The following is a 17,471-nucleotide window of genomic DNA, read 5'->3' as shown; positions in this document are numbered from 1 at the left end:
GGCGTTCGACACGACCTTGTTACTAGTATCGGACGCGATGAAAGGCAAATCTGATTTTTCACGAAATGGAAGAATTTTGTGGGCTTGGCGCCTATTTGTTTGTTCGACGACAACCGGGAGCCTCGAGGCTTCGAGTGAGGCCTAGGGGGTTTCTCTGCCTTGGCGTTAACAACATTCTACCCTTGTGATGGCGCAGCTCGTGGTCGGATACGTCGATACGTTCTTCCTGACACGGCTACAGCCAGAGATTTTGCGGTCGGCTGGGAGCGAGAAACATCGGATGGTCTACCGCGTCGGAGAAGCTTTCGGGCTTTGCAGGCGCGGTATGAGAATGGACGAAGTTGAATCGCGACTGGCCGCCGTCGGTGGCGGATGGGATACACCAAATCTTGGACAATCTTTCTGTATGGTAGACTTTTTTTTGACCTCGTCAGTGCATACACATTGACGGGGATGGCGCCCTGAGCGGCTCGCCAGCCATTCCCAGACTGGAATGAATCAATCAAGACCCCGATGACGGGCGAAAGAAGAAAATAAGGGGTCCGAGAACTGACCATCGTGCCGCTACGCTCTACTCCGTACATGTGAAGGAGATGGATGTCTCCGTTTGATGATTCAGCGAACCCCATGTTTCCCCAAAGTGTTTCAATAACTCATGGTGCCGTTCAAAGTTTTGCAGTTGCGCCGAGCACGAGGGGTGAAGATTGAATCAAGAGCGTTCAGTATAAATCGTTGGATAGGAACGTACTGAGGTACACAGCTGAAGGTAGGCTTACTGATGAAGCTATCAAGAAGATCGGATCAGTGAAGCCATCATCAGACCAGATCCATCATCAGCAATGGCGGAATACAATCATGCTTGCTTCTCCAGGCTCGGTCTCTGTTCCCCACACACACCCACAGCCTTCAGGTCGTTGGAAGATCCCGGCTCATTGGGACTGCCAGTGTTCGTCCGTGTCACGGAGCATGGAGCATCGAGGGGGAAAGACGGGACAATGGCAGCATGCACCTCACAGGTCACACATTTCTATAATTCACAGGCTTACAGCTGCATAGCCTCGACGCCGGTGGAGGGTTTAAGGGTGAGATGGCTTGGCCCCTAGGTAAGGGCCAAGGCAGATGGTGTTCGGGATCCCGTTCTGCGGTCCACCTCACACACGCCAAAAGAGGCGCTAAACTGAATCAACTCGCTTTCTGCTGTCTGGCGTCTGCAAGAGTGATGGAATCGATTGAGTGATATGCAGGAGACTGCCTAGGGAGAATGGAATCTGCCCTTGGAGAATCTCTTTAGCGGTCATGTCGCAGTCCCAATCGCACCCATCAACGCCAAGGCCACCTCACTTTGATACGTGCAAGTTATACATTTCATTGTTGCCAGTTGGAACTACCTAGAAGCTGCCACGGGGACGTTTGCCGAGTTGCCAGCAGCATCGCACTTCAATCCGCACTTCAGTACGAACGCAAGGTTCCAGGATTCCCAAAGTAAGGTATCAACCAAGAGGTATCACCGGCCTAACCGAAGGTACGTACCCTTCACCTGCACTTGAGGTGGCTTCCCGTTGGATCAGCAGAACTAAGGTACCCAAGAACTGAAGGTGTCCCAGCACAACTTCACCAGCATCGCGGGCTGTCAAACGGAACTCGCTAGAGACAACGCCGGCCACTCACACCCGAACAAGCGCACGTTGAGCCAGCAGCACGGCCAGCACAGCCAGCGGCGGCACCTCCTCTCTCTCTCTCCCTCCGTCTCTCCATCCTCCCGCCCACCTCCACTACCACGACACAAGTGACCACTGTCCAGCAACCTTACGTAGGCTCAGCCCAGCCCAAGCCCGACCAGCCGACCTCTCCAAATCAAGACCGTGGCCCGTCCTCCTTCGCGGTCCACCCCATCCATCTATCCCACCACTTCCCGACCAACGTGGCCATCGTCAATACTGACGCTGTCCGTCCTTCATTTCCCGGCCTACCCAACGAAGCCAAATCAGGCCTACATTACGATAAACGATATCCAATCCTGTATCCTTAATCCGCTTCCCCATCCGCAGGCCCTCCGACACCTTGTCATGGCCATAGGTCCATACTCCGGATCCGAACTATCCCTCTCGCATTGAAGCTTGCTGGGACCCAATTTCGCCCAGTTGAGGGTTTCCCTGGGCTGCAACCAAACGTCGTCGCGCCCCCGTCACCACCGACGCACCCACACATTCCTCCTCGCTGTCGCCAGCGACCCAATATCACCCTTTGTCGAGCTCGTGGTTTCTGCTTGTTGGATTACCCATTGAAGGGGTCAGCTCTATCAAGGACACTTGATCGAGGCCCGTGACGGCCGGACTCTTCCATCGCCGCTTTCCACTTTCGTGCGACTTTCATCCGATCCGCCAACCACGACTACCCTCCTCTCTGTCGCCAACCTTGTCGACCCTGATTATCACAGAATTTCAACTTGATTGAACTGTTTGACCGAGCGACAAAATGTCGAGCTCATTCGAAAAATCCGTCAAAGGGGCCACCAAGATAAAGGTAGGTCAAAGGGATGCTGAAGCCCACGTCGGGCAGCTCAGCGCGTCTCTCCCAGTCATAGTGCTAATCCCATCTCCTAGGCCGCGCCGCCCAAGACGAAATATATCGAACACATTCTCGTTGCGACACATGCCGGCGAAGCGGGCGTGGGGGAGGTCTTCCGCGCCCTGCAGTTCCGTCTACGAGACTCAACATGGACCGTCGTCTTCAAGAGCTTGATCACCGTCCACCTGATGATCCGTGAAGGCTCGCCCGCTGTCACACTTGCCTATCTGTCGAGGCACCCGAACACGCTTGCTATCAGCAGCTTCACCGACGGTTAGTCATTCCTGCAAAAATCAAGTACTGGCCGAGGTTTGTTGGACTTGTTTTCTAAACTACCCTACAGCCCAGACACAAGGACGGAACATTCGGCATTACGCCGGCTACCTCGCCGCGAGATCCAAAGCCTACCGAGAAACCAAGTGCGATTGGGTGCGGACGAAGGAATCTAGACTGGAGAAGCTCTCGGTCGACAAGGGCCTCCTGCGAGAGACGGAGATTCTTCAGAGTCAGATTTCGGCCCTTTTGAAATGCGATGTTAGTCCCCGACTCGGTTTCGCGAAGCGTCTCCAAGCGCGACAGTTGCTGACGTCACACAGGTTCTCGAGGGCGAAATCGAAAACGAAATTACAGTCACCGTCTTCAGACTGCTGGTGCTCGATGTGCTGGCTCTCTTCCAGGCATTAAACCAGGGAATGATTAACATTCTCGGTAAGGCGACCCATACGCCGTAGCATGTCCTTGTAACTAACATGAAAAGGCACCTTCTTTGAAATGTCCAAGGTCGATGCCGAAAGAGCCATGGCAATCTACCGCACCTTCACCAAGCAGACCGATTTCGTAGTGCAATACCTCAGCGTCGCACGCCAATACGAGCACCAAACAAGGGTCGAGGTTCCTAAGTTGAAGCATGCGCCGGTTAACTTGGGCCGCCAGCTGGAGGAGTACTTGAGCGACCCGGACTTCGAAGTCAACCGGAGACAATACATTGCTGAGCAGCAGGGCAAGAAGAACAAGGTGGGAGGAGCCTCAAAGCCGACTAGCGCATTCGACTCAAAGCCTGCGGCAAACAACCCTTTCCCGAGCAGCACGTTCCCGAGCACGAATGGCCTGTCGCAGCCGAAGACCGAGACCGCCAAGGGTCCTGCCCCCGATCTTATCGACTTCTTCGAGTCTATCGAACAGAACCAGACGACGATGGCGCCGAACGCACAACAGCACCAGCAACAGCAGCAAATGCCGATGCAGACCGGTTTCGCCAACAACAGTCCCTTCCAACCGCAACCCACTGGATTCCAGCAGAATGGCTTTGCGCCTCAGCCGACAGGATTTATGCCGCAACAGACAGGCTTCGCTTCTAACCCGTACCAGCCGCAGAGCACAAATCCGTTCGGCCAGCCTCAGCAGCAACAGCAGCCGCCCCAGCAACCACAGCAGCAGCCAGCGGCTCAGCCATTGCAGCCCAGCTTCACCGGAGCTGGGTTCGGGGGCTTCTCGCCTCAGCCGTATCAGCCAGGCACACTTGGTTCAATACCGCAAGACTCTGTGGCAAGCTTCCCGACAGGCAATACAGGCATGTTAAGCCCTCAGGCCGGCCAGCAAATCACCAATCCTTTCCGGGCATCCATGTTGATGGCCCAGCAAACGGGCATGTCTACAAACACGGCATTTTCGACCCCGGCGAGCCCCAACATGCAGAGGCAGTCTACAAACCCCTTTGCCAGATCCTCACCTCAAGCCCAGCAGCCATTTTCACCGGCTCCTAGTAATTCACCATTCCAGACTCAGCCTCAACCTCAGCAACAAACACAGCAACTTCCCACGATTGCTCCGTTGCAGCCAATGATGACTGGTACCAACCCATTCGCTAAGAACTTCACCGGCTCTCAACTCCAGCAGCAGCGGCCTGCAACCAGCTCTGGAGCCATCGTGCCCCAACCAACAGGCACCACAAACCCCTTCCGCCAGGGCTCCTTTGTCAACCATCAGACCGGCATGGGCTGGCAACATAATCAACAGCCAATGGGTGGCGGACTGGATAATCTCGAGACGACGCCCGTCTTCCCTCGACCCATCCAGCAAAGCCCCTGGCAGACATAATAGCAGTGCTCTCCCAAAAGCTCTAACCAGCTGTTCCCAAATACACCAGCCCAGTCCAACCCCGGGGTCACAATTTCTTCAAATCTCAAATCAAAGCGTGGCGTTCACAAGGGTCTTTTTTCTGCTTTGTACAATCGAACGATGCTTAAGGTAGACGGGCAACAGGGTTATCACACGAAAACTAAAAGCTCCAAAGTTGGGATGGTGGGACCGGCGGAGGCCGGCGACCGTCGCAGTACGAGTCTGAAAAGATGTATTATTTAGTGAGCCATAACTTAGATGTAATTCTTGCATACAGGTACACACTTTCCCGTGGCCACACAACTTGCTTTGCTACCGATTTTGGGTATTTATCGCCCCTTTGACCCGTCTGTTTCTCAGATATTTATCCTGTTTTTGCATGTAGTGCCCCAATGAACCCCAAACGCCATCGCTATGCATCCCAATCCGTTCCAAAGCCAGTAGAATAAGAGGTCAAATGACAGAAGAAAAGTGCAGAAGCTGTCTTCGTATTCTTCAAAAGACGTCGTCCACATCCATCTTCTGTGTCGTCTGGCCCGTACTCGCGACCAGAGCCGCCTCGGCAGTAGCCACCTTTTCAGGCCCCTTTTCATCCTCAATAAACACAGCCAACCCGGAAAAGGCTTCGAACATGGCCCGACCGAGGTACTCGTCGGCGCTGTACCCGCCGACCACGATATCGTCCTTTTTCCTCGCCTCGTCGACCCACTGGTTGCGGTACTCCTCCGACGGCCCCATCTTGTACCTCTCCATGTCGAGCCTGAGCCCGCCAAAGGGGTCGTAGGGCTTGTTGTCCTCGACCACGCGCTTCTTTTGCTGCTTGAGGCCGCGGATCGACAGGCCGCCTGCGCCGGTGGAGGTGGCGTCGGAGAGGGATCCCACGGCGGACTGGAGGCGGTTCTGGCCGCGTTTTTTCAGGAGAACGCGATTGAGCGTCTGCTTGGCCTCGCCGGCGTCGCTGCTCGCTAGGCCGTTGAGCATGTCCTCGCGCATCCGCTGCTCGTTGCGCTTCTCAGCCGCGTCTTCCTGCATCGCCTCGGCGCGACGGAGACGCGCCTCTTCTTTTTCGGCTTCGAAGCGCGCGACGCGGTCTGCTTCGGATTCTTTTGCGAGTCTGCGGTTCCGCTCGATTTCGGCGCGGTGGGCCTGCTCCCACTCCATCAACCTCGCCTCGGCCGCCTTCTTCTCCGCGTCGGTTCCCGAGATGAGGTCAAACGTGAGCGTCTCGACCCATTCCAGGTACTCGTTGTAGTCGGCCAGCGTCTCGAAATCGTCTTCGACCTTGTTGAGGACGGCGGCGACGCGGCGGCGGATGTCGACCTCGCGCTCGACGGTGAGGTCGCCAAAGTAGGCCGACTTGAAGCCCTTTTTGCGGAGGGTCTTGTGGCAGCCGGCGTAGGGGCACTGGTTGGGACCGTCGGAGAAGATGCGGGCGACGCAGTTTGCGCACATTGGGTGGTAGCATTCTGGGTTGATGAGGAATTCGAGGTCTTTGTTGAGGTAGCGCATTGTTTTGCAGACGGGGCAGATGTCGTTTGTTGAGGAGGGGGCTGGGGCCGCTGTTGCGGAGGTTGATGCGCGGCGGGTGGCCATTTTTGGAGGACGGTGGTGATGTGTCGTCTGGGAGGAGGGTTCTTCGTGAACGGTGGCCGGGGAGATGTGGTCTCCCGGGGAGGAGATGGAGGAAGAGAGTCCGGGCAATTGAGGCCTATCTCAAGGTGGCATCGGACATCAAATTCGATTAATCCGATCTTTTCAACGGCAGGAAGGAAGATGTGGCAGGTGTCGAGAAATGGAGCCTCTTGCTCGAGCAAAGACGATGATGCTTTGTCTGCAACCGCGATAAAACTGAACGACAAGTTGACGTGCAAGGCTGACGGGGAAGGATATATTAAGCCGAGGTGATTGGTTGGAGCTTCTAGGTAGACCACAGCAGGGGTGGGAGGGGCAGGGGTCTCACAGCTAGCAGCTACCCCTCCAAATATTCCATCAGCCTTTCTTGCGCTTGCGTTCCACTGCCTTCGACTGTCAACACCACTTCAAAGAATTGCAACAAGATGGCTGACAACGACAAGCCAGGTACGTTTCTGCTTACTAGAACATATTTTATCAGATATTCAAACTCGAAAACAAATCATCGTTACGAATTCCGTGCTGACAAATGCTGTTCAAACAGAGCTCACACCCGCCGAGGAGGCCGCTGCCCGCGCCAAGGAGACGGAGGAGCAGAATGCGCTGCCGTACAAGTGGCAACAGACCATTGCCGACGTCGACATCACCTTCAGCGTCCCCGGTAACTACAAGAGCAGAGACCTCGTCATCGACATCAAGAAGACCAAGCTCTCTGCCGGTGTGAAGGGCCAAGAGCCCATCGTCAGCGTACGCCACAGTTCCTTCGTCCTTTCTTCTCTCCATCTTCCCTTGTGCCTACGTAGCTACAGCAAGTACGATGCATGATAGATAAGTTCGCTTACACAACGATAAAATCACAGGGCGACCTCTCCCACCCCATCCTCGTCGACGATTCGACCTGGACCTTATCCTCGGCGCCCGACGGCACAAAGACGGTCGAGATCCACCTCGACAAGGTCAACAAGATGGAGTGGTGGGCGCACGTCGTCACCACGGCGCCCAAGATTGACGTCTCCAAGATCACCCCCGACACGAGCAAGCTGTCCGACCTCGATGGCGAGACCCGCGGCATGGTGGAGAAGATGATGTTTGACCAGCGCCAAAAGGAGCAAGGGCTACCCACCTCGGACGAGCAGAAGAAGTTTGACATTCTCAAGAAGTTCCAGGCCGAGCACCCGGAGATGGACTTCAGCAATGCCAAGATTAGCTAGACATTAAGAGATCCCGCTTTTTCACGAGAAATGAGTCTAAATCAATAAAAGTACACACATGTTCATGACAGGCTGATGTAGGGAAAGATGTATGCTTTGAACCGCGATGATCTTGTATTGAGTCATATCTAAATGCTTTTCTGAGCTGAATAGCTATGTCAGGGGTGAAACGAAGAGCCAAAACCACCGAATGGCGAAAGCCATAGGTTACGGCATCAGAGAGCCCATGCGTAGACCATTGCTCTTGGATCCGCTAGTAATGGTGAAGCAGATTGATTGCTGCGACCCATCAATTGTCAGATTGATAAGCGGTCCGTTTCGCAAACTAGACCAATTTCCTCCCAATCGATGCACGCTAGTTGGGGGGAAGACGCGCAACAAGTTTGCCCACGACATCACAAGAAACCAACACTGTAAGAATTAGTGGATAGTAGCAAAGTATGAGAAGCAAGACACGACAGGATTCATGAACTACAGAATCGCTGATCGCGTGGGGAGACCCAAAGTAAGATCTCTATCAATCCAATTTGCTATCCGTTCTATCCACCTCTCCGCGTCCGAATGGATGGCGTTGCAGGGTCAGATCTGGACGGGAACAATGGATTGGGGGACAATCAGTCAGTGTGATCACTGGATTCGGGAACTGCAACGTTTCGTTTGTTAGCCGTGACTCTTAACGATGAAGTGAAGTGCAAACAACAACGAAGTAGCAATAGCATCGAGATCAGAAATTAGAACCATATCCACACATTGGAATTGAGATAGGGATAACTGTATTAAAAATTGTCTTGGTCATCAGGTCGAGGGGACGGAAATGAAAGCTAGTAGATATTCGTCTTACCTAGCATGATGTGTTACGGCGAGCTGAGCTTAGGACATCCAAGGAGGTACGAATGGTGAAGCTGGCGTATCCTGTGGTAACTTTGCGTCTTGTTAGCCAGATTCCTTGGACAAGATCGTCAAACGTGAGTAGCAGAAAGAAGGAAATCAGAAATTAGAACCGTATCCACATAATGTTATTGAGATAGGGATAACTGTATAAATAATTGTCTTGGTCATCATTTTGGGGAGGGAGTTGAGGTTAAGAAAACAATCAGCCACATACCTATTCTTCTTGGGTCCGACCAGATCACTGCTTAGAGAGACGTGCAGCTTTGAACTTGCTGATACGCTGACCACCATCAGCTTCATCAAGAGGCCGGACCACGGACGTATCCTCTTGGAGGAAGCCACCCTGTTTCTGGATGAAGTTCCGACGTTGTCGGTGATACTCGTCGGCGAGATCCTGGTCGATGAAGTCCTCGTCAAAAGCGTTCTCGTTCTGAGGTTTGCTCTCCTTCTCGACGACTGCGTCTGCCAGTGTCTTCCCCTCAGGTCCCGTCGGGGCGGTGGGCCTGTCTTGGTCGATGAAGCGTGACGGCACATCGCGCGGGCCCATGGGAACGAAGCCATCATCAACGACCGTCGGCGCTGCCTTCTGCTTCTTGAACCGAGACACCTTGCGGGTTGACTTGGCCTCCGCTTGTCTGGCGGGGCCGGTACGCTCTACAATGTCGCTGAGAGGCTCCACGATGGGCTCTGGCGGTGGTTGAGGAACAGTCGGCGGCGCGGCAGCGATGTCCGGAACGCTATCTGGGGCGACATCCAGGCTCTGTGCGAACCGGACGCTCTTCTTGCTCTCGTCCGCGTCCGTCGGGGAAGAGGTCCTCAGGATGGACGTCGTAGGGACAGGCGACGGCTTGGCAGCTTCGACCGCCTTGCCCTTGTCACCTGAGTTAACGATGATGCGACCAATGCCCTGTTGGTCTTCGTCTGACTCCTGGTCATCTGCTTCTGACTTCTGAGTGAACCGAGACTTGACCCCGAGTCGCTTTTCGAGCTCTAACATCCGCTGATGATACCCGTCGTCTAAGACGCTGGAAGTAGACCGACCAAACTTGTCTTCTTCATCGTCGTCCTCGAGATCAGAGTACTCATACTCCCAGTCCTCGTCATCATCGGCAGAGCCATCGCCATCCTCAAGGTTGAGTTCAGCCACGACTTGGCCCACCTCTTCCATGCCGTATTTCAGCATCTCTCGGCGGAGAAAGGCATCTTCCTCAGACTCGTCTTCGGGAATGACGGGCGCTTCGCGGCTGATGTTTTCCTGGCTCCTGGCGGTTTGCATGATCTCTTCAACTCGTTGAGCGTTCCTCGACACCTGTTGCTCTGCAGAGGGCTTGGTGTCTTGGGCGAATGAGACGGACTTCTTGGCTGGCACAGAGTCGTCAACCTCTGCTTCGGGTAGCGACTCCTTTACAGATTGCGCGGGATCCGGGGCTGGTGATGTTGACTCGGATGCCTCAGCCAGAGGCTCGTCGGTGACGTCTTCCACGATGGGCTCTGTCTTCTCCGTCTGCGAGGGTTGGCCGGCCGGGATGCCCTTGACGCCTGCCTTCTCCAGGATCTCCCTGATCTGAGCGCTCGAGTCGCCAGGCTGCTGCAATCGGCTGGAGAGCACATTACCCTCTTCGTCGAGCTCCTCGATGATCTCCGTTATAGGCAAGCCATCCTCATCCCGTACGTCAGGGTTGCTGAGAACGCTGGCGGCAGCGTGCTTCTCTTCCGCAGTCTCGAGCTGCTTCTCAAGAGTGGCGATGTTCTTGGAAACATAGTCGATGCGACGCGAAAGCAGGTTGACAATTTGGTCGGCAGGCTTCAGATCAATGCGCCCAAAAAGGTCGTTGATCTCTTTCTTGTCGACAACCTCGCCCTCGAAGTCTCTGCGAATGCGCGCAAGAGCCTCCCGACTGGCAGGCTGGGGAACCGACTCGATTTCCTCTCTCAAGGACTCGTATTCAGCGTCCCATTTTTGCCAGTGCTGCAAAGCCTTCTGCAGCTTAGCAACAGAGTCTTCAAGCTGCAGGCGATGCTTTTCCAGGTCCAGGAAACTGTCTCTGACTGCTGCCATGGTGAAGGAAAAAGAAGGGGAGAGAAGGGAAATTGAGAAGTTCTTGGAAGCAAGATCAGGAAAAGGAAAAAAATTCCCTGTCGGAAGGTAGGGGTTCGGAGCTCTAAGAAAATTAGGTAATCTTCTCAAGTGCAGGTTGTTACGTAAGGCCCACTTAGCTTTCCAGCAACGCGCCCCTGTACATACGCATACCCGTAAGGTACTTTGGATAGGGGCCCTCACCTCCCCTGCAAAAGGCAGTGCCGCAGCTCTTACTGTTACCCGTTGATTCTCGGCGGCGATAGATACCTCACAATTCACTAACGTATTCAGTTCTTATGAAACAAACACGCTCAGCTATAGGAGAACCTTGCCTTTATTATACCGTGAACGCGCCAAAAGGTCGAGATTGAAGTCAAAACGGTTCAGACTTTCATTCTCACCTGCTTGAGCCATTCATGATGAGTGGATGGATTCGCGCCTACTGATATCAGGGACTAAGATAAAGAAAATGTGTTACATCAAACGACTATAATATCATCATTTCGATTCATATGGAAGGCTTTGGTATTCCGAATCAGAATGCTAAGATCTAGGTCTGATGCCAATCATGTACTTTCCCGCTTTCAGATGAAGGACTGTGAAATGAACAAGTTCATGAGACTGATTGGGGATTAGAGACAGGTCGTACCGCCGAAGTAGAGACACAAGGGTGAGCCGCAGCTCCGTCCACGCGAATCTTCTCACTTGATTAGTACCAGGCTGAAAATGAGAGCCATCGGGCGACTTACTGTTTTCCAATACAGTTCCGCGATCCCGCAGAAAAGGGGTAGTATGCCGTTCTTTCGTTGGCGGCCGTGCCCTTGTAGTCAGACAGCCATCTCTCGGGAACGAACTTCTCTGCGTCAGGCCACTGCTTCTCATCCCAGTGCAGTACGGTGGTGTTTGCAGTCACTCTAGTCTGTTCGATGTCAGTCAAGCTCTGGGAAAGATGGACTTTGACTTAAGTGTCTCGTAGGAAAGGCGGCTTACCCCAGCTGGGATCAAGTGATCAGACAGAATCACATCTTCATCAGTCTGTCTTTGAAGCCCTGATAAACTGTCAGTAAATCATACGTTCAGACTTTAGGAAAGAGGGATCCTACCGCCAGTTGCCGGAGGAGCAAGCCTCATTGTCTCTTTCAAAACAGCGTGCAAGAACGGCAAGTCCGTCATTTGGTCGTCTGAAACCGGCGAATTCGATAACGGAAACCTCCCCCGAATCTCGTTGACAAGGTTCTGGTAGGAAGGAGGGTCATTGAGCAAGAACATCATTGCGAATGTGAGCGTGCTAGCGGTCGTCTCGCTGCCCGCTAGCCAAAAGACGAGCATCTCGGAAAACACCTCGATACGCGACAATGTCTCTGGGTTCTTTTCATGCGTGTCGAGGAGAAGCTGTAGCAGGTCAGGCTTGGCCAGCTTGTCGGTCGACGCTTGCCTCTTTTCGATGATATCACTGATGAGTTGAGCAAGTTCGGGATCCCGAAATTTGGGTAGGAAGGGGATATACTTCAAGAAGGGCAGGAGTTGATACTTTTCCCCGCCAATCGTTAGCCATTTCGTCTCGCCACCAACTGGAGTGACACTTACAATTGTGCCCCTCTTAAAGCTCTCAGAGAACTTCTTGCGGATAGGATGCTCTCCATTCTTCACCAACTCAAACGAGCCCCCAAACGCAGTTGCGCTCATGATGTCGGACGCCAGGCGGCCCATGAGGTTCCAAGCATCAATGACGGTTTCGCCTCCATCCCGGGCGCACTGATTGTCGATGAACTCCTCGAGCGCCTCGATACAACTCAGCTTCAGCGGCTCAAGGCCCTTGAGGTAACTGATGGAGAAGCCATGAGAGAAGAGCCTTCGCCGGGTGCGGTACTGCGACCGATCTCGCATGGTGAAGAGCGTGACGCCGTCTTCGTTTTGGCTGAACTTTTCATACAGGACGCTCTTTCGGAGGTCCATTCCTACTAGAATCTGGTGGACGGACTTTTCGTCGGAGACGAGAACGAGATCGGGGGCTTTTCAATTAGGTGTCGGCAAAGGTCATCATGTTTAAGAGACGTGTATTACAACTCACCGACTCGGACAATGTCACCGTATTTACGGTTGTAGTTGATCCCCTTCTCAAACGCCTTGCCTCTGACGACTGCCACCATCCAGGGCAGAGCCGTGAACCTATTGAGCCACGGCCCAGGTATCTTGGCCAACGGGCCTGTGAGGCCATTCCATAATGCCTTGAGGACCTTCAATGCTCCGAAGGCAAGTATGAGGAATAGGCATGCTGATAAGAGAGTCTTCACATCCGGGTTGCCCAGCCGCACGACAATCAGTTCGTTGGAAATTCCCATCACAGTGTAGAGCTGGCTTGTAAGGTAGCCGGTGTTGATGTGCAGGAATATCGACAACCTTTCCCTCTTAATCGACTTTTCGAAGCCAATGCTGACTTTGTTCAGTAATCCATAAAAGTTGTTTGAATGAGTTCTTTTAAAGTTTGCGGTTCCCCATCCCATATATACTTATCGAAGGGTTGCTATTAAAAGGCCGGATCTGCTCATGGCTGTAGCTTTCCGCCGCCCCCGCTCCAGACCGGAGGTTCAACATGAGCTGGAATGTCTACGTCCGTGTAAGACAAGGCCAAAGCAGAGCCGATTTATCGACCTGCAGGCATCCTTCGTGGCGTAGACTCCGTAAACACTTGGTTTTCCATCAATAAGCACTAAAACCGGCCTACCATATCTTCTTCCTTCTTTCTACACATGACACAAATGAAGTCATCTCGAAGAAACTCACGAATTTGACAAGTCCAATAGCCCCGATCAGTGGAATGTGTATACTCGTTCCTTCGACGCCCATTGTTTTCGAGGATCGCATCATTTTGCAAATCAAACTGTCGCGCCAAGTCTGTGGTTCAATTCACGTCGTACACGATACCCGAGACAAATCTAAAGATGCCTAAATCGAGTCGCCGAGCATACTTCGCGGCCATGAAGTAGATTGCACCCCCGACCGCCAACATAGAGACGGAGACGAGCCACAGATCCCAGTTCCTAGCCTTCCGCACCGGCATCCGCATGTCTGCCGTCTGAAGGTGCATCGGTCGCAGCGCTCTTCCGCCTACCAAGCGCAACTCGTGATCAAAGATGACCTCCTCGACTATGTCGACAGCAAGTTCCTTACGTCGGGATGCTACGCGCGCTATCCTCTTCATACGCTCAACGTTCCTGCCAAAGGATCCGTCAACGTCGGATACGATTCGGCCGATCTTTTCTGAGATCTCAGTGGTAGTCAAGTCAAACTTGTCCAGGGCGAGACCGACTCCTGCTTTGACGAGTCAGGCGCTGTTGGCGAGCTGGTCGAAGAAGAAGCCCAGCATCAGAGTGGGAGTTCCGTGAAATAGGGTCTCATTTGCGCTGGAACCGCCTCCGTGAGTAAGATAGAGCCTGGTGTTGGGATGATCGAGAACGGCTCGCTGGGGAGCGAAAGATGGGACTCGGATATCGGCGTGCTTCTCATCCATGATATCACCGACTGGAAGCTTGTCACCGTTGGGTGATTTGACATGTGCTGATCTGTCGAAATTCTGCCTTGCTGACTTCCCAGTGGACCATATGACGCCGTTGGTATGCCCTGCATCTATAGCCATGACAAGACCGGTGAGTATCTTCAGGAGTTCTGCTGGTGGAAGTACAATATGGATGCCTAGAGCGACATACACCGTCTTATCATAAGACTCTAGAAACGCTCGGTAGCTTTCATCGAGCGGAGGGTACTCATCCCCCAAGATCGGCCCAACCACTTGCATAAGTGGTGGCAAGTCTTTGGCCGGCTCAAGTCCAAAGAACCAGTTGACAAACACAAGGTGGTTCGGTTTAGGCGCCACTGGAACCGAATGCTTCACGACTTGTCGTTTCCGCATCTCCCGTGTCCAGCTGATCCACGCAAAAACATGCGGCAGCGCCCAGAACAAGACAATCTCATTCCTGATACGGAACCAAATCGAAGCCTTCTCCGACGTGGGCGTGAAATCGACCTGGAAGCCCGGCTGGCCGGGGATATAACTCACAGGCGCCAGGAGATACGGCATCTGCGGCCGCATGACGGCAATGGGGACGTCAAACTCAATCATCATATCTTTGGCCGCGGCCTCGACAAAAAAGTCTGCGATAATCATGTCAGGCTTGATTTCTGTGTCGAGCATGAGTTCGCGTAAATGGAACCAAGTGTCCGGCCAGTAGCAGTCAAAGAGATACTTGGATTCCATGATGGATCCGACGCCGTCGCTGGGCCGCCACTGTATCATGTGCGCGTAGTGCGCTTCGGCGTCGGCGTCTGGCATGGCTGGACCGAAGCTGTGGACGCGGGTGATGGATGGATAGTCTGACGCCCAGTGCTCCTGGCCGGAGTTGGTTCCGAAGTGGACTTCGTGGCCGCGGGCTGCGAGTACAGCGCCGAGCTCGAGGACCGGGGCGGCGTGGGTGAACCCGCCGACAGTCGAGCATAGCAGGATACGCCGCTTGAAGGAGCAGTCTGGTTGTTACATGACTGTGGATATAGTTTCGTTCATATATAGAGGAGTTCATACTGTTTCTAAATAGACACAGCTTCTGGGTAGCAAAGCGTTTTTCTATGTCTCGACGAAGTCATTGTAAAGTGGGCTGATTGTTGGTAAGATCGAGCTTATTGTGCTGCAATGCTTCGATATCCCTCTTTCCGATTTGTTGTCCCTGGAGCAGCATGGAAAAATAAAGCTACATGAGTAGTCAGGATCCATTTCAATTTCAGTTTGAGGTAGGTGTCATTAGCAGCTTGACCAAATTGCTGGTCGGTATAGTTGATAGCGAGTCATCATATTGCGCGAGGAGTATCTCAAGAATTGAAAACCACAGGAGTACACAGAGTCTTCGGTTCCAGGTGAAAGTGGTCTCACTGCTTATCATGCCCATTTAGGCCAAAAAAAAAAGCATGATTGTGAGACGATCCTGTGGTTTGGTCCAGTTGATGTGACTTATAACCGGCTGTGGTCAAACGCTGTGCCTCGGCTGGCACCAGCGATGTTCGCCTTTGGCCAGAATGGAGATCCTTCTTGGTACATCCTACCAACGTGCTGTGTTATGCATCCTCTATTGAAACCTTGCCGAAATTTTAATGTTATTTTCTTGCATTATGTCTCTGTTGACATAGCATCCGTTGGCTGCCGGAAGCCGGACTGTGTAAGTAGTCTCCGAATACGGACGGCACTCTCTCTAGGCAACAGTTATTGATACCACCGAGTCGACCTTTTTCGCGTCAATCTTTTACTTCTCTCTTCAACAGATGGTCCAGGGTGACAATAACCCACCTATTATCACTGAGACAAAGTTGTAGGCTCAGAGTCGTTCATGAGGCTCAATTGACTACCAAGTACTTGTTGCACGGCGTCGGCTACTGCTGATATTATCTAATAACTTGGTCCAACTTTGGCCATGAATGACTATTAACAGCAGATAATCGAGCCAATCGACGACATGAGACCGGTCTTCAAGAGATACAGAGCAGTATTCCTCGTCTCGACCGCCTCACAGGAACTCAGCCAAATCAACACCGAAACCGAATTAGCGTTAGGAGAATCACGTCTCCCAAGTACCTTACGTATCAATACTCCTCCTTTGGACGGTTTGAAGTAGACTTTCCGTAAGTTGTTGATATCTACGTGACCAGAGTACCAAGTCCAACACCTCTGCGACCCCGAACGATACGGGGTCTCTTCAAATCTCACGGCGTTTTCGAGGAGGGTCCTGTGCTTCCTCATGACCAGGCTTTGCCTTGATCCCCGTCACCATCTTGTCTCTCTCCCGCTTCAGGCCTCTTGGCTGATCGATGGTGATTTGCTGACCAACTGAAATCGCGGGGAATGTCTGCTGGAGTCCGTGTTGTATGATACCAAGATGCATAGGCATCTGTGTTTGGCCGTTCTCACCGTGGACGTTGAGGTCCAGTACCCTCGGTAAGACTGCCGAAGGCGAAGGAAGCCCTTTTCTTAAATTGGCCATGTCAGATTGTATGTTCCCGGAGATGGCCTGGCCTTGAGTCTGCTGCGCAGCCGAAAGTCCCGTATTTGAGGGCTTCAGATTGTGCTCCTGGAGTAGCATCTGCGTCAGTCGAGTCTGTTGGGGAGCCTCCTTTCTCCAGAACTGACAGCCCGATGATGTCCACGTTACGCCCAATTCCTGCGGGCATCCCAGGAAATGTCGTGGCCATTTGTACTGATCACCTCCAACTTCGTACGAGAGTACGCCAAGACCCAAGTACAGGGCCCTGTTACCACCGGTTATGCCATATTTAGCCTCCGCCATCTCCTGGAACTCTTTAACTAATCTTGGAGTGTACGCCTCGAATCCAGGTGCCTTGGAGACATTTTGATGCTGACACCAACCCCCAAGTCGAGCGGCTTCCAGGCGTGTGAGAAGCATTACCAGCTTTGGGCTGTCTTCCCATGGCGATAGGGTCTTCTCTTTCCACGCAAAATGCTTGAGATACTCCTCATTCACCCAGTGACAGAGAAATGTGTCCGGCTTGGATGGCTGAATAATGTCAGCGAAGCACTTCGCCATAGCGGCATCGGTGAGCATTGTTTTGAGTGGCCAGGCCAGGAAGACGTAGTGCTTGGGCTCTGCGTACATATCCCGCGTCTCGATTTCGTTGAGAAATTCCAAGTTAGTTTTCGAAGAGCTCGGTTTTGTTTCCATTTTTTATGGATTTTTTGATAAAGAATAGAATATGACTCAAGTAATGGCTTCCGTTGTTTTTCTTACAGATCTCACTGCTTCTCGATTGCTATTCTGGAGTGTCTGGCACGAAGTATTGCGAGAGCGGATGATCTTTAACCACTGCGCAATGCTTTCTCCGGTAACTCTACGAATGTTCATACCCCAATGGCATTGGAGATACAGATTCCCAGACATTGCTTCTCAAGGTAGCGAAGGTTCATGTCCGAACAA

General features: G+C 52.8%; 6 protein-coding genes across 6 annotated transcripts; 2 read left to right on the top strand and 4 right to left on the bottom strand.

Annotated features, from left to right (window-relative positions):
* Positions 1 to 2,475: 2,475 nt before the first annotated feature.
* On the top strand, positions 2,476 to 4,665 carry CTAM01_08829 (ANTH domain-containing protein; the record flags this gene model as incomplete). Its single annotated transcript, XM_060524849.1, has 5 exons — positions 2,476 to 2,523; positions 2,604 to 2,841; positions 2,912 to 3,102; positions 3,165 to 3,276; positions 3,326 to 4,665. 5 exons carry the CDS (start codon positions 2,476 to 2,478, stop codon positions 4,663 to 4,665), a joined length of 1,929 nt encoding a protein of 642 aa, XP_060380540.1.
* A 516-nt stretch (positions 4,666 to 5,181) lies between these two features.
* Positions 5,182 to 6,279, bottom strand: CTAM01_08828 (CDK-activating kinase assembly factor MAT1; the record flags this gene model as incomplete). The annotated part of the gene is made up of 1 exon (XM_060524848.1): positions 5,182 to 6,279. One exon carries the CDS (start codon positions 6,277 to 6,279, stop codon positions 5,182 to 5,184), a length of 1,098 nt encoding a protein of 365 aa, XP_060380539.1.
* Positions 6,280 to 6,743: 464 nt separating this feature from the next.
* Positions 6,744 to 7,529, top strand: CTAM01_08827 (CS domain-containing protein; the record flags this gene model as incomplete). Its single annotated transcript, XM_060524847.1, has 3 exons — positions 6,744 to 6,765; positions 6,863 to 7,065; positions 7,179 to 7,529. The coding sequence occupies 3 exons, from the start codon at positions 6,744 to 6,746 to the stop codon at positions 7,527 to 7,529; spliced, it is 576 nt and encodes a 191-aa protein (XP_060380538.1).
* Positions 7,530 to 8,658: 1,129 nt separating this feature from the next.
* CTAM01_08826 (uncharacterized protein) lies at positions 8,659 to 10,479 on the bottom strand (the record flags this gene model as incomplete). The annotated part of the gene is made up of 1 exon (XM_060524846.1): positions 8,659 to 10,479. One exon carries the CDS (start codon positions 10,477 to 10,479, stop codon positions 8,659 to 8,661), a length of 1,821 nt encoding a protein of 606 aa, XP_060380537.1.
* A 605-nt stretch (positions 10,480 to 11,084) lies between these two features.
* Positions 11,085 to 15,265, bottom strand: CTAM01_08825 (uncharacterized protein; the record flags this gene model as incomplete). Its single annotated transcript, XM_060524845.1, has 9 exons — positions 11,085 to 11,121; positions 11,250 to 11,419; positions 11,491 to 11,549; positions 11,604 to 12,030; positions 12,088 to 12,512; positions 12,572 to 12,933; positions 13,419 to 13,812; positions 13,912 to 15,021; positions 15,247 to 15,265. 9 exons carry the CDS (start codon positions 15,263 to 15,265, stop codon positions 11,085 to 11,087), a joined length of 3,003 nt encoding a protein of 1,000 aa, XP_060380536.1.
* A 973-nt stretch (positions 15,266 to 16,238) lies between these two features.
* Positions 16,239 to 17,219, bottom strand: CTAM01_08824 (uncharacterized protein; the record flags this gene model as incomplete). The annotated part of the gene is made up of 1 exon (XM_060524844.1): positions 16,239 to 17,219. The coding sequence occupies one exon, from the start codon at positions 17,217 to 17,219 to the stop codon at positions 16,239 to 16,241; it is 981 nt and encodes a 326-aa protein (XP_060380535.1).
* Positions 17,220 to 17,471: the final 252 nt, after the last annotated feature.

Source organism: Colletotrichum tamarilloi (assembly GCF_030869305.1).
Source record: "Colletotrichum tamarilloi strain Tom-12 chromosome Unknown Scaffold_32.1, whole genome shotgun sequence".
Lineage (NCBI taxonomy): Eukaryota > Fungi > Ascomycota > Sordariomycetes > Glomerellales > Glomerellaceae > Colletotrichum > Colletotrichum tamarilloi.
Note: the sequence above shows the minus strand (reverse complement) of the source record. Positions and strands in the feature narration are given on the sequence as shown.